This window comes from Phalaenopsis equestris, unplaced genomic scaffold (genome assembly GCF_001263595.1).
Source record: "Phalaenopsis equestris unplaced genomic scaffold, ASM126359v1 Scaffold000099, whole genome shotgun sequence".
NCBI classification, from domain to species: Eukaryota; Viridiplantae; Streptophyta; class Magnoliopsida; order Asparagales; family Orchidaceae; genus Phalaenopsis; species Phalaenopsis equestris.
In genome coordinates, this window is record NW_018164541.1 from 484,898 (window position 1) to 508,075 (window position 23,178).

General features: G+C 33.9%; 1 protein-coding gene across 1 annotated transcript in view; it reads right to left on the reverse strand.

The window, feature by feature from the left end:
• The window catches only part of LOC110020552 (malonate--CoA ligase), a 55,780-nt gene that overhangs the window by 23,959 nt on the left and 8,643 nt on the right, over positions 1-23,178 (reverse strand). The window contains exons 4-9 of the mRNA XM_020718692.1: positions 11,442-11,643; positions 9,892-9,980; positions 4,934-5,003; positions 4,684-4,736; positions 3,917-4,024; positions 3,084-3,182 (exon numbers count right to left, since the gene is read on the reverse strand). Coding sequence (XP_020574351.1) covers positions 3,084-3,182; positions 3,917-4,024; positions 4,684-4,736; positions 4,934-5,003; positions 9,892-9,980; positions 11,442-11,643 — 621 coding nt within the window. The remainder of the gene's footprint in view (positions 1-3,083; positions 3,183-3,916; positions 4,025-4,683; positions 4,737-4,933; positions 5,004-9,891; positions 9,981-11,441; positions 11,644-23,178) is intronic.

Consider the following 23,178-nt stretch of genomic DNA (forward strand, 5'->3'; position numbering starts at 1 on the left):
CCGGATCCTCTTCCCCACCCCGCTGTTCCTGAGGAAGAACAACTTACAACAGCTACAGATCCAGTTGTGCTTATATCATTTATTGTTATTGAAGAAGACTCACATGCCAAGACACACGAGAGTGCTACTTTGATCCAATAAAAGATTAGCTGGTACAACAAGTAGATGCTTTCAATGCTCAACAAACTATGTTCAACAAACTACACATGTCCGACACAGTTTAGACCAATCCACTGATCATATGAGTCAGTCTTCGGATGAGGAATGACAGGTCTATTCCAGGAGGAAGAAAAAGAATGGAGGCCGACTCGAGCTTAGGAACTTATTGAACAATGCATTGGTTACTACTAACAATGACACTCATTTTACCAATTTATTAGCTGACTCCTTTCCTAAAACTAGTTAGCTGACTCCTTTCCTAAAATTAAAGACAGATGCAGGACAAAATTGGGTCGCTCTCTAGCTAATTGATATTACGTGTTTTGACACTCTTAGTTTTTGGGCTCTCATCTATTTTTCTGTATTTTTTTTTTCTGGAATCATTTGCATGTGGTGTTTACCGTGTGAGTAGGGTGCAATGCTTGTGTAATGCTTGAGCTTTCTCATACAATCTATCTATATATTTCTTTCTTTTTAATATATTAGCCATTGGGCTCTCTCTCTCTCTCTCTCTCTCTCTCTCTCTCTCTATATACATACTTCCAAGTATGCGAATATGAATAAATTATGAAATAAAATACATCAAATATATTTGCGGCAATTTAGTTATACTAGATCAACACCCACTGAGTCCTGATTCTACAAGTCAGGATGAGTCCCGGTAAGAATTTAGTCTAATTGATTCATCCTTCTGTCGCACCACAGTTGACCCTAAAAGAGGCTCAATTGGGGTGTGACATGAACTCTCTCGTAAGTCCAAATATCTTTGCTTACCTGCACATTTGTTGCCTACTTATTAGTTCCTACTCCCAGATTATTGTCTACCACATATTATGCGAGATTTCAAATTTCCTCACCCCTTCTTTCTTGTTGTCCCTTTTATTACTATTCTAAGTCATCCTTTAATCCTTTCACATCATGTAGGAACATTAGAACAGTATTATTTGATATTAGACCCAAGTAAACCCTAAATCTTTAGGGATTTATATTTCTTCACTCCTAAATCTAAAAGCCACTTAACCTAATTCATGTAACTCCATCGTCCAATTTTGTAAACCACCAACTCTGTTTTAATAAAAAACATGCCGCAAAGGAGAACATGTAAAGAGGTGTCCAAAAGCTTATAATGGAGAACAGTTAAAAGATCCTCTAACTGCAACAAAGGCGGCATTGCCGCCTTTGAAAGAAGATAACCCAGAGAAGACACTCATAGCCACAATGGTGACTCACAAGATCTATAAGAGAAAGTCAACCCCTTTCACCATAAAGTTTTTAGTGATAAAGAACTAATGTCCTGACGATTTGTCTTTAAATATTAGATAAAAGACAATGACTTTGGGGTAAAGATTGACTTGCCAGATTTTGATGATTGTCTGGATCCAAATGAATTCATTGGGTAGCTACAAATAATGTAACAAGTTTTTGAGTTCAAGTACATTCCCCAAAACAAGAGGATCAAATTGACACCTATCAAGTACAGGAAAAACACTTCTTTGAAGTGAAAAAGTTGAATAGTCTTTGACTACAGAAAGAGAAGAGTAAGAACACCATATATCCTAAGAAGAAGAGGAAGATGCCACAAATATATCTTCCCTCGCATTACTGATACGACATATTCCTAAAACTCAACAAACAACACCAAAGAAATTCTTTTGTGGAGTACAAGGCCAAATTTGATAACTCACACTAAAATATGAGTTGATGGAGCTAAAAGAGCACATGATAGTGAGGAATCTTTGAGGGTTGAAGTCATCTATTAACATGTAGTACAATTATAATATTATCGATCCCTAATCAATTTACAAACTCTAGTTTTAAAAGTGGAGAAGATGCATTGTCATCAGAAGAACACCACAACTTATAGATAGTGACCTTAGGATCAAGCGAATTAGAGCACCTAAGTTGACAATCGTGAGGAGAAATCAGTTCAAAGTGGAGAAAAGTTGGGCCCACAAACACTCAAATATTTCCAAACTATGAAGTGTTTTTAAGTGCTACAATTTTGGGCACATTACATCCGATTATCTAAACAAAAAAGTGAACTCTTTCACCGAGCATGTTGTAGTGGAAGAAGTGAATATTGGAAGCTCTGGAGAGGAATACTATCTACTCACATACGAATAGATAGTGAGATATTTGAGGTTTGACGAGTTCTCCAAACCGAGTCTAAAAGGGATTGGCAGTGGCTTAGACAGAATATTTTATGTACACATTATACTATAAACGAGGTGTGCAATCTCATCTTAAATAGAGGTAGCTACAAGAATGTGGTATCTACACAGATGATGGACAAAGTGATCCTTGCTATCCATAAGCATTCCCAACCATAACCTCTAGATTGAAGAAATGAAATGCGAACAGTTTTAACAAGAGATAATTTAAAGAATTTCTATTAGAGACAAGCTGAAAGATCAAGTGTGGTGTGATATCATATATATGGATACATTTCATATTCTTTTGGTCCAACCATGACAGTATGATGGGAACACTTTATAATATTCACAAAAATACCTACTCATTTATCAAGAACGGGAATCAAATTGTACTTGTGCCATTGAAGGAGTCAACATTGATGGATATCAGATAGAGATGAGAACTAAAATAACTCGTGCTATATTTTTACGGGCTACGAGAGAAGTGCCAGTGAGACTAACCTTAGTAGTTTTGGAGAGTAGTGTGACAGAGAAGCCTATACCTAAGGCAATGCGACACTTATTATATAAGAATCATATATGCTAACTTGGGAATTTTACTTCAGAGACTGAGAAAACAGATTTTCTAGAAATATCAACAATAGCCTGGCAAGAACAATGGATAAACTTGGATAGACTGCCTATAAATATAAAATAATTCCACATGTCATACTATTTTCATTAATTAGATTTCTCCTACAAGTGAAGAGAAGCTGTCTTAGAATCCATTACCATAAGACGCAATTTACATGCAGCTGAAGCAGAAGCTGCTCTAAGATCTGAATCCATCATCTCATAGCCCTGTAGCAGCCGAGTGTAGATTGTTGGAACCTATAAATTTAACAATTAATTCAAAGATTCATTAGCAACAAAAATTTTAATAACTCCACAATCAGGAGTGTCAAACTTATTGCATTCACAAGCAAATATGAAACAACAATTTGACCCTTTCAACATCAACTTAAACATTTAAAATTCATTGTTAAAACCTAATATTTTAATTGCTGTGATTCTAAAAATAAAGGCTGGAAGGTATTGGAGAGTATAATGATGATTTTTTCTTGGGCTTATGCCATAACAAACTGATACCCACGTGATTTTGTGGGTACACCATCTTATTTTTATAAGAAGTGTTAACTTTTCCCATTAAATATGCCAAAATCAATGTTTTGCAACTTAATAATAAAATTTAAGCAGGCAAGAAAATTAACCGTTATGACCTTTGAATATAAAGCAAAAATTTTGCAATTGGGACTAGAGAAGACTGCAAATACACGCTCTTGAATACATGAGAAATTAACATTTCACTCAAAAACAAATTTTCCTCTCTTTTTCATACTAAATCACACCTAATTCAATAGGTTAAGTAATAAGATAAGATGGATTTCCATTTCTACTTTCCAAATTTCTATCAAATTTTTAATACAATCTTGTACTTCCAAATAACCAACGAGTTCTTATTTTCAATACTTTTGATAAAGCAAAAAAGCATCCTAGTTAAACAGGGAAACAAAAAACATAACCAAGACCATGATAAACGTAATCAGTAAAGCACAATGTCTTACCCCAGTAAACAAGGTAATAGCATCATCAACTTTATTTCCATTATCAGGATACGATTCTCTCCATCTCTGCCAAACACCTCTTACACTAAATTTTGGCATAAATTCAACCTTCAAAGAAATGCATCATAATCAGTTATAAAGAATAAAAATGTTGAAGCTTTGGTTTAAAACAAAGAAGTTAAGAAGCCATTTGGGTTCACTTTTGTGTTTTGTTTTTTTACTTTTTATTTTATTTTAGTTTGTTGTTGTTTTGAATTGAAACAAAATATACATATATATATATATATTTGGCTGTGTAATTAAAGTACAACTGTTTTTAAAAACACATAAAACACATTATTTTGTGTGTTTTCAAAAACATAATAATTTATTTTTAGAAACAAAAAATACAAACATATTAAAAACACATTAAAAAAACATTAAAAAAATAAAAAAATAAAAAAATAAAATTGATTCCAAACAAGCCCTATGGCAACACTACATCGCACATAACACAGCTATAATAAAAAAATAAAATTGATTCCAAACAAACCCTATGGCAACACTACATCGCACATAACACAGCTACGTTTGGTAGAAGTTATGCATTATTCAAGCCTTTCAGAAGAAAGAATTAAGCACACGTGTCAAGGCAAGAAGACAAAAATTTAATTCTACAAAAGATTCGAGGATTAAGCAATATGCCCAAGGATATTATGTAGCAACGGTTAGTTACCTAGGGAATAAATTGTGAAGTAGAGAAAAATTAAACAGTAAGAAAACATTACCACAGCTCCAGCATAAAGAGGGGCAAGCAGCGCGTTGAAAAGACCATGAACATGTGGCATACAGGTTAAGGATCCCATTGGAAATGGGCAAAACAATAAACTGGAAGTAGATAATCAAGCTTTTAACATAAGAAAGAAAAAATATATATCAAGGAGAGATTTTACAAATACTTATTGGAGCAATGTCTAGATTCTGTAAACCATACTGTATATAATATTCTATATCTTAACAGTCTTTTGTGTTGGATATGATGTAATGGCAAGCAATGAAGAATTTGGTCAGTACTTGTATATTCCCAAGCTTCTGTTAGAATCTGAACCTGGAAAAAATGCCAAACATTGGATAAGTTAATTTCACAGCAAGACAAAAAGGATCATAATTTAAACAGTCAAGTAACGAAAATGTAATGCTTACTAAGTTAAATTTCAAAAAATCATTGGAAAGCGTATATAGTCTTGAAAGAAACAAGTACACAAAGAATGAATGTTATCCTCCTATACATATTGATTGAAACTACAGAAAGTTTACGGCTTGTTTGGTATTATTTTTATTTTTGTGTTTTATTTTCGCTTTGCTTTTATTTTAAAATCACGTTTGTATAGTATTATATTTGCTTGTTTTTATTTTTTTATTTTTAAGAACAAATTAAATTGTTTATAAAAACACTCAAAAAAGTTATTTTAAATGTTATTAAAAGCAGTTAAACATGTCATATCATACCAAACATGTATTCTTTAAAATTAAAGCATAAATAAAATGAAATGAAAATAAAAAATAAAATTAAAAATCAAAAGTAATCCCAAATGACCTTAGAATACAGCTCCACGATTGAGCTCCAAGCTGGGTGCAAAGCAGTGACAGCAGCATTTAACATGATCTAGTTACCCTGACATCACTATCATCATCGCAAGCCTCATATAAATTATCTGGGGTAAATGAAACCTCTTTCTTCATTCACTCCTATCGAGTGATACATGAAAACAGGACTCTTTTTCATTCAAATCATTTACGCCAATTTTTAATTATATTAATTTAAATCTACCCTTGTCCTTCCAAAATTTTCCACATAAACTCTAATTTTATTGATGCATCTTCTACAATGTTATATATGCTCAAAACATCTACGTTGCCTTCTAGTAAATGTAAAGGCCTCAGCCTTACCTTCTAAACTAATGCGGAAGCCATACAATTATGAACTGGAACTGAGATACACAAAACACATCATAACCAAACAACAATCAACAGTGCATTCCCACTACATGAAGAAGGAAGAAGCTTCGTGCACATAATGTGAACCAATCCGCATACATAAGTTAGATCAAGAGGGAGAAACTTGACTAAACTCAAAAAATAATTTCGTTCAATTACAATTCATAAATTTCAATTTATAGAAATGGATACAAGGATAAGGTTAAAATTTAAATCCTGGAAATCAAATTCAAACACACTATTATCCCAAAGAAAATAACTGAACCTAATAAATAAAAAGTAGCCTAGCAGGGCTTGAAACCTAGTCCGACGTAGCTTCTTTGAAGACCAATGTGATTGGTCTACAAACTTCTAATCTTCTCTAGGCTAAACTAATTGTTTTGAGATACAACAATTGATTCTAGAGTTAATCGAAATAATAACGGAAAACAAAATATTATTACTGAAAGCAAATAGGGGATTACAACCAACACATTGAAAAGGGAAATAACAACAGACTCGATGCACAAACTCAGCTAGGGGTCAATCCAAAGGTGGTAGTCGGCTAGGTGGGCAAGAAGTGGTGGTAGGTGGATGGAATGGGTAGGATGGGGTGTTGGAAGGTGGCGGTTTCAGCAGGTAAGGTTTATATGAGGTGAATGAGAGGCAGTAGAGCTTGTGGGCAGCCGAAACTGCAATAAAATAACAAGGGGATGGAGTTGTGAGGCTGCGGCGGCAATGTCGGATGGCTAGACAATGCTAAACAACAAGGGAAGGAGTTGTGGGGTTGCGACAACAACGTCGGACAATTGGACAATGCTAAAACAACAAAAAGAAGGATTTGAGGAGTTGCAGCAGCAAAGGTGAAGGGCTGCGTGACGCATGTGTAACAGAAAGCTGTGGGAATTCACCATTCCTTTGTCTGGACTGAACTGATGTAGACCTGGGAGGACCGATCGACCCTTCTACAGAGGTTTGGCACCTCCTTTCCATAAGGGGGCTCAATCCTAGTTATCTAGGGCTTATATATGTGTTTCCTTTCTCCTAGGTTTTAAGTTTTTTTTGTATGTTTTGTATCAGGACAAAAATTGATATCTCTTCTCTTAGAGGCCTGTATCCAAGGGTTTGGGTGGTTTCGGGTGGTTCTCCGGTTGTATCTCGTTATCGAAGTAGTAATTTGATTTGTTATTCTCATCCGCATCCTCCCTGCATTGCTCCCGGCCGCCCCTTCCCTTTGCACCTCCCAGAACAGCCTTTGTTTGCAATTTTCCCACCATTTTCCTCGCTGCCGCAGCCCAGGACAGCCCTCCTTTTGATGTCTGGTAGTCCACCTCTATCGCCACTCCATCCCTCCCCTTTCGCTGCAGCTGCCATTCCAGCCTTCCATACCCATTGCCATCGATGTTCCAGACCTCCATCAAGTTGTGGGGCTGCAGCAGCAATGTCGTATGGCTAGACAGTGGTAAAACAGCAAAGGGAAGGATTTGTGGGGTTGAGGAAGTGAAGGTGAAGGACTAGGACAGCAATGGCAGCGAAGTGGGAAGCTGAGAACAGCAGAGGAATTTAAGAGGAGGGGGCGGAAGCCGACAACGACAGTTGAAACTGCAGAAAAACAGCCCGTGGCTGCAGCAAAAGAGGGATGCGTGACAAAGAAGCGGCGGAATGCCTGCCGAGGATTTGGGGAAGGATAAACACTATCTCGGGAGTGAGGTAAGAGCACCACTTGACCCTTGGATACAACCCTCAAAGGGAGAACAGAGACGCCGGCGGCTGTCCCGAACAAAACTCATGACAAAACTGAAACCTAAACAGGACAAAAGCACATAAATAGCACTAGGGTAATTAGGAGTGGGCCTCTTCTCGCAAAGAGGCGGTAAATCCACCAAAGGAAGGTCGGCCGAATCTCAATTTACTGTTCTGAACCGGTCCCATGCGCCAAAAGAGAGTTGTGCCTAGTACAGTGCGGGAGTCGGTCATAGGAGTTCTGCAGCCCTCCCCTACGCGGGAGACACCCGCATCACAAACTCAATCGTCCATCAAAGAACTCTCTACCTGAAGAGTGCAATGGAGGCCATGGAAGAGGAAATAGCCTCGTTAGATCATCTGATGTACTGTGCCCTTGCAATATAGAGAATAACATGAGGAAATCCATAAAACACAAATATTTAAAAGCTTGATTATTGGGAGACTCCAAACTTTATAAACATGTAAGATTTTGCAATGTGGACTAACAGTGAATTAGAATTGTGGCAGTGACAACACAAACTAAATCTTTGATTAGTGCGAATGCAGAAAATTTTAATCATTTGAAATAGTGCAACTCTTCTGAGCTTGTGACAACTGAACTGGAATAGAATCACAACTAAATCTTCAGAAAATACAATTTCAAACTAAACAACTTTGTCAAACATCAAGCACTGCATCAAACATATGCTCAATCTTAACCTCTAATAATAAGTCAAGATCAGGTAGCACAGTAAACTCAACTGTCAAATATCATTATAAACATCTTCATAGGGATCGTCATCATAAATTCCATCAAAAGTAAGGGGCATCTCATCATATGCATCTTCATAAGGGTCACCATCATAGCATGAGAATCGGTGGTGGATTTGAGTTTATTGTGATTATTTTCGATTAGTTATTTGGTGGTTTAGGCAATGGATATGGTGAAGGTCAGTAGAAAACTAAAATTATATAATAAACAATTATAGATGAGTTGGCATGCCGCATGGTATAACTCATCAAATAATCTTTTCCAAGATGAACCAGAAAATATCCATAGGAAACATCATAAAAAATATGAATATTAACCATCATTTTAAATACAAGTAAAGAGAATTAAAAGGATAAATCAAGATCAAGAAGCAAAATTTTTGTGATGTTTGAGATAATGCTGATCTTCAATATATGTTGGTGTCCTTCTATCTACAATAATACGATAACATTAAAACTTAAGCATTGAAGAGACCTAACATAAATTCTATTGATCTGTAGTGGTTTTGCAGGGAAGATGGCACGATTAGTGCTAACTGAGAAAATAAATAAATGAACTGATGGAGAGGAAATGAAGACAATTTGGAGTAAATCACACAAACAAATTGAAGGAATCCGTATACACAACATGAATAAAAAAGAGAATATTTTCAATTGACTTCATAAAATAACACTATTCGTTAAAATAGTCTATACAATTACAATCCAACAATCTGAATTTATAGTAATAAGGTTACAATGTTTAAATTCAAAATCTAATATAATACTATCTTGAAATCAAATTCAGATATAAAATTATTCAAAAGAAAGTAACTGAACCTAATAAAAAATACATTAAAATTAAGAATTTCGGCCATAAATCGAAATAGGTCTAAAAAGGCTTAAATATTGATTTTATTTATGGCCTTTGCAGCCAGATATAACTACTGATTAAATTGTGAAAATTTAGCCTTTTCTGAACTAAATTAGTTGATTTTTACAACATCGCTGCATTTGCCAATGAAAACCTCAGATAATTACAAAGTACCCCTTGCAAATAGCTAAATTCCCAGGTCGCAGTTAGGACCCGATGTTTAAAAGAAAAAGAATGCAGGATTAAGAATTCTTCCAACCATTCTAAAATTTATACAAAAAAAAAAAGAACTAAGAAAATCCCACACCCATCAAAAATACAGAATTTGAAATTAACTCCTTAACTATTCACATATCTAGCACATGCTATAGTGTAAAAGAAAAGCTCAATCACGAAACTCAATTTTGCTCTGTTAAACATATACAATCTGATTCAACTAAGCATCATCTTTGACTATTTTTGAAACGTAAAGTTTAGGTTTGTTATGACCCTTCAAAGATATTACATATTCTTTGAGGTTAAAAAAATTAGAAAAAATAGCAATGTTAGAAAATTACATAAATAAAAGTTTTATACTCTATATGGATTATAAAAGTATTAATGTTATGAATACAAAAGAGAATGGCAGGCATTTAAGAGAAATGGTAGCCTAAAGTTTACATAAACAGACCTGTGAAATTATCCCCTTGTGGGTGTGAACAACACCTTTGGGCTTCCCCGTTGTCCCACTTGTATATAGAATTAATGCAGGGTCATCGCCTACAGGTTAAGAAATGTTCGGAGATAGATTTAAAAAATGCTTACTAAGAAGAAAAGATTAAGAATGCATATGAAAATAATTCTTTTTTTTTTTTCAAAATGTCATCCAGGAAAATCTTTTATATAGAACAACCAAGTAAGAAAATATTAAACGGTAAGTAGCATATAAATATAAAACTCAAGCATAAGACAAGTTTACTTTGTATGCTTCAAATTTCAACTGTTGAGTTTGTTAAATTAGTTTAGTTGGAAACTGTAAATCAGAGACGGATCAATATTAAGTAATACACTCAAACTTGTTTTTTTGTTTTTAGTTTTCTTTATTTTATTTTATTTTTTTAAAAAAAAATTGTTTGATTGGTATAATTTTTATAATTTTTTATTTTTTGTTTTTAAAAACAAATCAACTGTTTTTAAAAAAAACACTTAAAAGAAGATTTGAGTGATTTTTAAAAACAACTACCTCAATCAAGCATTCTTTAATTTAAAACAAGACATAAAAAAGGAAATAAAAAAAATGAAAAACCAAATAGAAAAGTGATCCCAAATAAACCCCAAAGTTGTGTTGCGAGTACTGGTCACAATTTACACATCTCTGCTAAAAAGAGAGAAAAAGCACAACGTCCACAAGTTATTGAAGTCTCTTCCACGAAGTGCAGTAAAACAAAAGGGTAATGGAACATGGAAAATACAGAAACACGTCACCTCTAACTTGTCCATTGCACTTTTGAGAAGTCAAAAATGTCATTCACCCTAACAAAGAATCATATTTCATTAACTATACTAGTTTTAATTATAATTACAATTATGAAGTGCCAGTGTACTTGTAACATTTTCTTTTAAGTGTTACTAAATAAAAAAAAGAAATTTCCTCATTTCTAAATTATATTAATACTTATTCAATGAGAACAGTGTAAGATATGTTCCTAATTCTTTGCAACGAGCTATTTTAGTCTCAGAGCCTATAAAAGTGTTAATTTAGTCCCAAACCATTTAATATGACCTGAAATAGCCCCAAAAAAAGACTATTTCACCCCAATTTTTAATATATATAGACAAATTTGGCACTTTTATAGACTCACAGACTAAAATGACCCCATGTAAACAGTCAATGGACAATTTTGGCACTTTAGTCTTTATTCAGTGATTCTTTGCCATCATAATTCAAAATCAAGATACTTCATAGTTTAATCCTTTTAGAATGTGAAAAAAAAATGATGTGGCCAACTCATAGGCATGTTAATCAATTATAATTATCATAAAAAAATTCAGAGTCCCACGAGATAATAACATTTAGCACAATTAACACTGTCAGAAATAGTCATGTGCAATTATACCCTTCTATAAGTATTAACAATTCTGACACTTTTCTATGACAAGTTGAAAGTTTAAAATGTCACATACTAAAAGTGGTGATAGAGAGATATCATAAACGAAAAAAATACATCATGATCACATAACCTTCAGGCTTTCTTGAATCACTCATTTCCTGTATCAACTTAGAAATCAAATGAAACTGATCATTCCTAGCAGGTTCAAGCGAACCCGTATTTGTAGGTATGCTGGTAACAGAAGGAAGAAGAGAAAAATAAGAAGAACACTTGGCAGCCACTTTCTCCATTAATTCTTGATATTCTTGGGTGCTTAAAACAACGGAGATATCCTGTTAAAGAAAAAAAAAATTTAAAAACTGCCAAAGCAACGAAAATTGATTCAGTCAAAAGACAGCTCGAGAAAAAAAATAGATAGAATTAAATATCTTCATGGATTAAAGCAATCTCTTAGAAATGGAGAGTATGAAATTCGACAAGAATTTTAGCAATGAACCAAAAAACTTAAGCAAACTATACCACTTTGGCGCATTATCATGTCTTATGTAAGCACAAATCTAAAAATATATAAGATGCATGGATAAATCACAAGGTTGAAAGTGTTCATATCTAGTTCATATTCATGTTCTATTAAATAAAATGAAATAAAGATAACCCTTAAAAACTCAATATTTTTTATAACATTTTCTGAAGGAGCGATGTGACAAAAATAATCCCCTAACTGGTTACATGGGACTATTTTAATCACAAATTTTATAACATTGCCAAATTAGACCAATATGTTTTAAATTGGGCTTGAAATATTCTCCGTCAACCCATATTAAAAGATATTGGGGATCAAATTCGCAATTTTATAGACCCTAGAACTAAAATAACTCCCCAGAAGAAGTCAGGGACTAGTTTGACATGTTTCTCTTTTTTAAAGAAAACCAAATTTTATTAACAGAGTGAGTACATTGTGAAATAAGTGCATACCACTGCTAGACAAAAAGAACAAAAGAAAAAAAAAAAAGAAAAAAAAAAAAAAAAAAAGGCAACCATTGGCCAATGAACCAAGTCTTCCAACTCTTTTCCACTCCTTAACTTCAAACCTTTGACGTGCTCACTATTCTTCATCTTAGGGTTAATCTTGGCATTGCTAGAAAGAGTTCATTGAGGTTGGTTGCTTGTCAATTAGCCTAGGTAGCATGATTATAAAATTGGTTCCTTGAGGTCGATTGCTTGTCAGTTAGCCCTAATATTTTTTATAGCATTTTCTGAAGAAGAGAAGTGTCAAAAATAATGCCCGAACTGTTTACATAGGACTGTTTTAATCACAAAGTCTATAGCATTGCTAAATTAGACCCATATGTTTTAAATTGGGCTTGAAATATCCTCCGTCAACCCATATTAAAAGAGATTGGGCGATCAAATTGGCAATTTTATAGACCCTAGGACTACAATGACTCGCCAAAAGAAGTCAGGGACTATTTTGACATGTTTCTCTTTTTTAAAGCAAACCAAATTTTATTAACAAAGTGAGTACATTGTGAAACAAGTGCATACCACTACTAGAAGAAAAGAACAAAAAATAAAAAGATAAAAAAAAAACCAATAGAGGCAACCACTGGCCAATGAACCAACTTTCAGAAGAGAAAAACCACAGTGGTAATCATTGAAAACATCTCACTTGAAATCTGGTATATCTTAGAGTGTGAAAATACATTTTTCTTATTTTTTCTTCTCCAACTGGCATGTAGAATATACGACATCTTCTCCACAAGCTCATTTGCAGTAGAAATACTAACAATAGGATGATCATTAGAAGCAAAGATCTCGACTAACCTTTGATCGGTAATTATGGGAGTAGGTTTGGGGCCATTCTCAACCATAAAGCTAGCAATCGATAAAGGCACCAATTCCAAAATACGACCTTAGGCTGACTAAAAGTTTCAATGACAAATCAAATCAAAAGAACATGAAAATACCATCATTATATTAGAAAAAATGTTTTTATGAGAGTAATGTTCCCTATTAGCACAATTTTTGAGACATATTACTAATATATGGACAATATGGGCTAAATAAAGCACAACACGAACTAACAAATGGCTTAATTAAATCCCTAAAATCATGAGATGCCAATATCATGTATTTCTCAATGTTTCATTTACCAGTTCAAAAGTTGTTTCAAAATTTTAATTGTCTTCATATGCTTGTGATAAAATTAATATATCATAATTTAATACCAAAAATTTCATAAGGTTAAGATTAAAATTTTTCTTAAAATTTATACCAAATTTTTGCATATCTTGAAAATAATATATAGATGCATTTTCATAAGAATTAGAATTTATAAATTAAATAATTAATTCAACTAAATTACGCGAGTTTTAATTTAACTGAATTGTTCATTTCATTAATAATATTCTACACCAATTTCTATGTAGCACGCATTTAGCAAATTCCACTTTAGCAAATGCATATTTTTTAGGTATTGTAGGCGCATACTTAATAACATGTGACAATAAGTGAATAGGGATAAGATGGCAATCAAACAACTCCCTTAAACAAATCCTAGCTTTTGTAAAGCAAAAACTACCTTAGTTGAAGATAAGATACAAAGTGCTTAGTGGGACCAAGCAAAGTGGAAAGAAAGCACACGACATCCATTTTTTACATCTTGTGCTACATTGATAGGTACTTGACCTATCACTCTAATTTATGAACAGTTGTTGGAAAGATGATAAAAAAAAAATAATTTGCATTGTCAGTCTTAATATGATTTGATTATCCGATAGCATTTAAATGAAGTAAAAAATAAGAGTTTTTTTCCTAGACAGAGTGACCGCTCGAACGCGACACCATGAAATTTTTCACTGGTTACAACCAATGTGCTTTGTATTTGAGCAAATCAAAATCTAGGGTTGATCAAGTGTAAAATCTAAATGATCAATCCATATGGAAAATAAAAAAGCAAATTGATGATGTATTAGATTCTATTGGATGCACAAAAATATAAGCGGTTTTATATTTATGTGCCCTCGAACAAACCAAATGCCTCAATGATTTGTTGGCTCCCCTTTTCTCACTTCTTTCATATGCTATGTTATGCAACCTCTTTGAACAAAAATTTAGACAAAAAAGAAAAAGAACATGGCATCATTTGTATAAAGAAAATATTTGAGAAGGAAACCAACCTTTAGATCTTGAAGTTCGAATCGAAAGTAATTTCCCAAGCATTCATCCACTAATTTTCCCTCACAATGTTGTTCCTCGAGGCTTGGACTAGTCAAAACTCATCACTTCTCCTTGAAATGGTGGTTGAACAACCCCCTTTTATAATGGGAGAGGAGTTATCATATGCTTAGGCATGTTATACATCATCATTCTTTAGCATCAAATTTTCTTTGGTGTTGCTAATAAATTTTTTAAGTGGTAAAGCATCCATTCTTCCTTTTCCTTTACCTTTGAGAGGAAGGGATGGTAGACTACCTCTTCTTTTAACTAGTCCTATATTGTTAGGCTTCAATTTGTTTCAGCTTCAAGAGATCTTCATTATTTGAATTTGCAACTTCAAGCTTTGTTATTCCTTTTTCTTCTTTTCAATGACACCTTCACAAAGCTAATGATTATGCTGTTACCTTTGAGACCTATTTTCTTCCACCTATTTGGAGAGATTTCTCAACTAAAAAAGGGAGAATATGTGGCACTCCTCCCCCTCAATCTTAGTTGAAGTGACAATTAACATGCTGCTAATAATATGTGTGTGCCTTTTTTCTTCTCAGTGTCAAAGAGCCTCAGGGCTGTTCACTTCTTGCAAACTATGGCACATTAAAGGGTACAAAGAAACCAACTCATTCAAAAGAAATGCTTAATTAAACAAACAATAATTTTAGTTTTTGCATTCGAGCATGCTTCTATTTTTTCACATCATAGAAAAACCTCGATAATGCATCTTTTGCCACTTCCTTTCCATCTTCCTGCATGTAAGGTGAAGTGATCAAGCAGAAGATTAACCTAAACACCTATAAAGGGGTTCTTGATGATCAATTACAATATAACAATTGCTAGGCTTTTTCTTCTAGGCTATGAACAGGAGCAGACCCACGCTATACCCAATTTCCCCCTTCAATTTTCGGATGTGGCCATATTAAAAGGGTTGTTTCGGTATTTCCCTTCCAACCCCATCCCCTCATTAAATGGATTGCCCCCCCTGTCCATTCGTTTGCCACCCGAGACCCGTGCTTGCCCAGATTGCTCCCCTTCTTCAAGACTAGGAAACACCGCAGAGTGACGATGCCGCAAGCTGCACGCCGCACTGGCACCCTCCTCCCTCCGGGTCAGCGATGGAGCTCCTTGCCTCTTCTCGACTTCACCTCCCTGGATCTCTCAGTAAGCCACGACAAACAACGCTTATTTGCTAATTTGGGTAGGATCGACGGGAATGGGAATCAAGTAGAGAAAACAACTTCTATCTTCCAACAGCTTCCACAAGGAGGTTGAGCCTTAAATGTGAATATAGAGTAGATTTGATGTAGTTGTGTGTGGCTACCGCATGTAAATTTATGAGATTTGTTTCATTTTATTTCAGTTTTTTCTAATGGCTTTTCTTTAAAGATTATTTTAATTTGCATGGCTTTTCTTTAAAGGTTATTTTGAACCCATAACTTTAGATTTGTTTCATTTTATTTCGGTTTTTTCTATGAGATTTGTTTAATTTATTTCAGTGTTTCTTGATTATTTTGATTTACTAACTAATTTACATATCCAGCACCTTAACTTTTATAATTATCTGCATAGCACTTAAAATTTTAACAACACATGATAAATTTGCCCCTCCTGAAAAGAAAAGTTGGTTCCGCCCCTCGCTATGAAACTAGTAGAGATATTTAGCTTTTGAGATATGGTTGTGAGGCAGCTCACCTTGAAGGCCATTGCAATCATCTTGGAGTTATTAGTATTCTCAAAGTTAGGGTAATGAGTAAAACCATAGGATTCACTGCTCCATTAACTGAGTAAAACCTTAGGCCATTGCAATGATATTTGTTAAGAAGCTACCTGTGCATAGGTCAAATTTTTTTCTAAATTCAAAATGAGTGAGAGTTGCCCACAAATTAGAGTGCATCATAAATAAATAAAAAAAAGAGATCAGAACCTAACAATATAGAGTGTGTATTTTGTAATGAGTTGGTCTCATGAATTCAATTTGGTCACTGACAAGAAGTTATGAGTGGCATGTCTTTCTCTTGCAACAAGAAGCATGGCAGTTTAGTTCTTCGACCACCATTTCCATCTTAAGTTTCAAAGCAAAAGTCCACAAATTTATCCATGTATCCTCAATGATTAATATAGGGGTGCCTACAACCAATTTTGCAGTAAGCAATAGTCTCTAATCAGCGGAAGGGAGTTCACAACAAAGGAAACAAAGAGTGCAGTAATTGATCCCCCAAGGCTCTTTAAGTTATGTGGCTTCAGCCATCAACGGCTAACAAAGGGTCCCTAAACTGGCCATCCGAATAATAAGTAAAACAACCATCCTTGTTTCTTCAAGAGGGCAAGAATTGACATCTGCACTAGTCCTAAGAAGAGATGAGACAACTCAAGGGGTACACCAGACATTTCCACTTATCCTAGCCAACTACAGGTCATCAAAACAAGGATTTGCTCCCACTAATTGAAAAAGAGACCAAAATCTGTCTTTTTACAAACTTTTAAAATTTAGAGAGAATACGGTTTTATATGCAAAAATTATTCTTCAATAGTTGTAGAGTGGCAGGCATATGACTTCTCCAAGTAAGTGTAAATACAAGCGCATGATAATAAAGGTTAACCAGGAGGATTAGAGCAACAAGTCACGTTTTAGACAATTTTATGAAACATTTCTACAGATCTGGCCAAACATGGAGCTTTAGAAAACATAGGGTACAATTAAGAGCAACGAAAGAAATTGGAACTTCAAACCCTAATTAATAGCAAAAGAAATTATTGAATACTCAAGATTCTGTGTTGATGACAAAAGATCAACCATTCATGTTAAGTTAAAAAAGCTCAACAACTAGACGAAGCAGTAGAAAATTAGATTGTCTAATATTTAAGAGTAAGACGTCACTCAGCCTGAGCAAGTAATGGCTTAAAGCAATCAACGAGCTAGCAAGAGATTATTGAGAGGCAAACTTTAAGAGATAGTTGTTGCAACAATCACCAACTCTTTTAATTGTGAGCATTTATCCCAAAAATAACAGTGGAATCAACATAAAAATTTATGCTATCAATCAAGCTTTAGTAAAAATTATGGCGAGAGAGGAGCCAGAGTACCATAATAAAGTAGTGATCACCTTTCCAATAACAGTGAAAAAGAGGGAGAGGATGAGGACAAAAAGGTCAAGGTGAAGCCTTCACCCACAGTTTTTTTCATATTTCTTTCTTAGATCAATAAATAATATAGTAGGAACTCTTTTTCCCCTGACCAGTTTATTACTCATGTATTTTCTCTGTCATGAAAATAATTAAAATCGTCACATTTCATGCTGTTCATCTTTTATTTTGTCATTTATTTTACTTTGCACTATTGTTGCAACTTGGATTGTGAGATAATTAGAATTTTCAATGAATAAGTCCAGAACTATTCAATCAAAAAACATAGTCAATGTTAGCATTTGCTTAAGAATATTTTTTTTAATGTCAACAAATAATGTTTTTTGGATGTACTTCAATACATTATATTCATTCCCATGCCAAAAATGAGAAAAATTTCTACAATATTATACACATAATATCTTCTCCTTAACTAGGTAATGAAATATGGCTAATCCTAATCACCTTAGTAACCTTTATCACAGCCAAAAAAGAAAACACACACTATCTTCTTCATCCATCAAGTCCTTGCACCTCCCATATCACTACCTTCAAGCCCATAAACTCATACTCAAGCTCAGATCCATCTTCCTTAATGTTTGTGACCGTACATTGCTCTAACAGCAATCAAAATCACCCTCAAAACATATTACACACAAAAATCCACAAATTATAATCTCCACAATCTGTAATCTTAGTGCTCACCTTGCATTGGCTCCATCAACTTGATTCATAAGCTCATTTGCAGTCAATATGCAACTTCACCACCTCATCTCACTCTTGAAATATGCATTTCGGCCTTATAATATTTGCAAATCCATGATTCTACTCCAACACACCTTCAAACATGATAGTGTCTCTCCTAGCATTTGCTCACTTCTTGACTTGTTTCATGAACTCATTTAAAATCCTTATCTAGCCCCATCACTTAATCCCATGTAGCCCTACAATTTATGCTCATCCATGGTCAACCTTCCACCACAATCCTTGCCCAACCCTGACCATGATCTAAGCAAAACCCAGTTTCTCCAACTCCCTCAATAGAGTCATCTCAATCACCTCTTAATGACTAAAACCTTTTTCCACAATCATAATCAAGGGATAACTAAGGCAGCTTAAGATTTTCTTCACTCGATCTACTACTTAAAAAAGTAATATCTTCAAAGCATGTGCCCTTTACTTTAACCTACTTCCATACAAAACAATCTGTCCATAAAAGTATGGGCTCGAAAAATCAAGATGAGCTTTATTGAATATTTGAGTGATTTTGGATAAAAGACAAATTGGATAATAACTTGGATACTATCAATAGATTTCCCCCACTTGAAAGGACAATATGATTTAATAAAAGATTTATAATAAGTGCAAGCCCCTATAACTAATTATCTCTCTCAATCATAAAAAAATTTCAATTGAGGTTGATCTATAAGCTTTAAGATATTTTGCTCAAGTAACAACAATCTAGATTTTAGTAAGGATACATCACTATTAGCTCAAAACAAATAGTCAGGAAATATGTTGACAAAAACAATCAAGATCTCCTAGTTTTGTTGTTCTAGATTATCATAAGTCCTAATATATTTAGTCAGCAAAGATAATTGAAATGACCTAATTATAAAAAGTTAAAAATTAAAAAAAAAAACCTTACAAGCAATCATGCATTATGACATCTAAAAGTTCCCATATACTTAATGGGAATATTCCCAAACCTAATTATAAAAAGTTAAAAATTAAAAAAAAAAATCTTACAAGCAATCATGCATTATGACATCTAAAAAGTTCCCATATACTTAATGGGAATATTCCCAAAGGGAGTAATTTTAAACTGACCTTGGCTAACATATGGCTCCATGTCCTACCAAATGCGCTTTATGTGACTCATAGGCTTAACTATTTGGTAACATCTAGCTTTAGTTATAATCGTATCGTAGTGTAGTAGTATCTTCATAATAAGGCTAACTATCCACTCAATATGATGGGAGAGCTAGAGATTTATTCTAGTTTATAAGCTTTGTTTATTTGTTTTAGTTTGTTATTTGTGTCTTTATATTTTAGGATGGCATACTTGTAATTAGGAAAACCTCTCTCATAGTTATGCTCCTGTCGCAAAGTAGAAAGCACTGTAGTCCACAGTAGCAATACAATACTCTAAAAGCACCGGAAGACCTCGAGCTCATCTTTTCTGAAGATTTAAGACCACAAAGCACACACTCTTAGATGAATCATTAGTAAAAAAGAATAATAAAAATACACAGCTAAAGTTTCATAAAGTTGTGAGGTCTCAGAGCACAATGTATAAACCAACGAATAATTAGTCACCACATGTAAATAGTAGAACTTTAAAAAAACAGGATACTAGATTACCTTTAAATCATGAAATATCGAACTCGTATGTGTCACAGAAAAATATCATAATAGAGACCATACAGGAAAACCCCAAGAGTCGTTTGACTAAAAAAATGATAGTTGGTTGCCTTTAAACTATGTAATATTGAGCTCGTATGTGTAATAAAAACATATCACTACAAAGGTCATCCAGAAAACCCCTAAGGTCATTTATATCATCATAGATCTCAAAACAAACAAAAAAAATGCAAGAAAAAAAATCTATACTAAGCCCATGGTTGCCTATAGGTCATCCATGTGGGAGAAGAATAAAAAAGTTATTTTCACCGAATCGAAATTCCACATGAACATCATTGCATATATCATCATTACAATATGCAATAGTTGCTTTTGCAACACACCACACAGATAAAGAAAATGCATGTCACAAATTCCTTTCACCCATTAACTATTGCATTTATAATTTGTTATCTCAACTTCGTTATCTCCCCTACACTTTCCCCATCTTGTGTACAACAGTCATGTAAATCAGATTCAACTTGTCATATTGAATGGCCTATGCAATATTTGTATGCCTTGACGAGGACATGTGATTGGTTTTCATCTGCATTATTGAAATCAATATTATTACGTGAAGGATGACGATGAATGTAGTTGTGGAGAGTCATCGTGGCGACCACAATCTTCACTTGTTGTTTAAAAGATAGATGAGCATATCACATAAAATAAATCTCTTTTTTTTCCAAACCCCAAATGTCTTTTCAATAACACCAGGTAGAGATCAGTGCCTCTGGTTAAACATCTCCTTTCTGCCCTTGAGGTACGTTGTTGGCTCCATTAAAATTCAGAATATGATATTTTGTATCATGGAATAGATTGAGATATCTTCTTTGTAATGGATATTAATGAATATCCAACAACAACCAAATAACATTTCATGTTGTAAGTTTATTCATTAGTATTGTAATGGCAACAACCAAATAACATTTCCTGTTGTAAGTTTATTCATTAGTATTGTAATGTAATAAATATTTTATTAATTCATATGCAAGCAGACATGGAGGCGGCTTTAGAAAGTTATAATTGTGAGTTCGCGTAGCATATTTAAATATACAACTATTGTGTGCGCTTCATTCTCATCAGATCGTCACAAAAATGAAACACATATTGAAATCACATGCAGCCATAATATTTTATATTGGTGACCCACAACGTCCAATATACGTCCAATATATGCAATCTCCGTTGTTGGACATGCTTGCATCCACACGTGTTCTATCAATTACTCTAATATAATCTTAGGTCATTTATGTTAGATATTAGGATTACCACTTTTTAAGTAAATTTTGAAACAGGCGAAGATATAAATCTACCTTGAAATTTGGCATATAACGTTGATCACGTGAAATCTCTATAGGGGTGATTTGGAATTTTAGGTCACCAAGTCTTTTAATTTTTTAGGATAATCCGATAAGAGCCCAAATCAATCAACAAATATCTATTAATTATTTCTAATGAGTGTTGGAATCGCTCAATGACTCCTCTCATAGACTCATTTTAAGACAAAATATATATGACTACAGTTAACACCTCTCTTGTAGTCTTCCTAGACGAGTCATGGAGTCCATGATGACTGTGTAGTTCTTCTAATAGATCAATAAATATAGATTGTGTCATAAAAAACATGGTAAATCTTGTGGGATGACCCACAAACAACTCCCCCACCCAATCGCCCATGTACGTGGATGTCATGCAAGGAGTTCGAGCAATATATGAGTTGTAATACTCATGCATTAAGCATAATGCAGCTGCAATTTTTCTTTTACGTCTTTCTCTGTCCATGTTATTCATTTTTTATGTAGCTAACACATAAAAAACACTGAAGTAGCAAATGATGCATTAAACAAAAACAATTACAATGAAAATTTAAAAAGCAATGAAAGATATCCAACAATTAAAACAAAATAAAACATAATGAACTTATCATAAATAATGTCCAACAAGTAACGTAGATAATATCCCCATAGCAATCAAACATAATGATGTCCAACAAATAAAATAAAATTCAAGCATATCGATTGTCATGGAATAGCGTAAATAATTAACCCTACGGTCAAGTGTCATCGACATAAAGAATTCTCTCCTAGTCGGGTCTTCTAATAACTTCACAAAAAACAAGTAAACAACTAGCCTCCATAAATTTTTGGAGTTTCTTTCATAATTCTCATTGGTATTAGGATTTTCATAACTTATTGAATAGAAGTTACATGTGATTTGTCCGGCTCATTGGTGCATGAGGATGTTAATTGTGAAATCTGACTTCTAATGAATATCACACCATTTTTTTCTCAACCATTGACTTTTTGAACAACTAGTATATCCAACTTCATTTAGCCTTCATTGGAGTCAGCAGTTTGCTGAGCTCTGCTAACATGCCCTCTCTCGTTTGGTGCCCATGCAGGATTACTCGTGACCATAACTCCACCAAACATAAAATTCAACTTTTCTTCAAGTTCATGGTCAATGCCACTAAACTTGAATTTTTTAGCAGTTGACACGATCTACACATTAATTCAAATTTGATATATTGATGTAATTGAAATTGACCTTAAAAAAGTTGAACAATTGAACGTTTCATAAATTCTGACCTCCAATCTCTCGATTCACTATTCTTCCAAAACATCGATAGTTCGTTCTAACGGATCTCATCCCAAGCCTGTAGATTATTACTTTAACTCTATATATTTTGCAGTCATTTTTTAATTGTTCTCATTTATTTTTCAATTGTTTTCTATCATATTCTCTTCTTGTATTTTCCTTAAATTGCTTTTATAGTATTTTCCCATCTTTCCTTGTTAAACTAGGTGGTTAGCCTATTTCTCAATTCCACCTCATCAAGACAAAAATCACAAAATATTAGCTTAACTTCTTTATCCCACAAGACAGACGAACCGATTTGTTTTGTCTTACCAATCACATCTACTAGCATGAAAAATTAAGCAACATATATTTTTGGTAGACTAAAATTTTCTCATAAAAACAAAAAGTACCCTTTAAAAACCCACAATTGGAAAGACAACACAAAAGAACAAACACAACCACCACTCCACCACCACCACACTTCCAACAAAACCACCACACAATTACCACCAGCACCACCACCGCCACACCATCATTACCCCCAC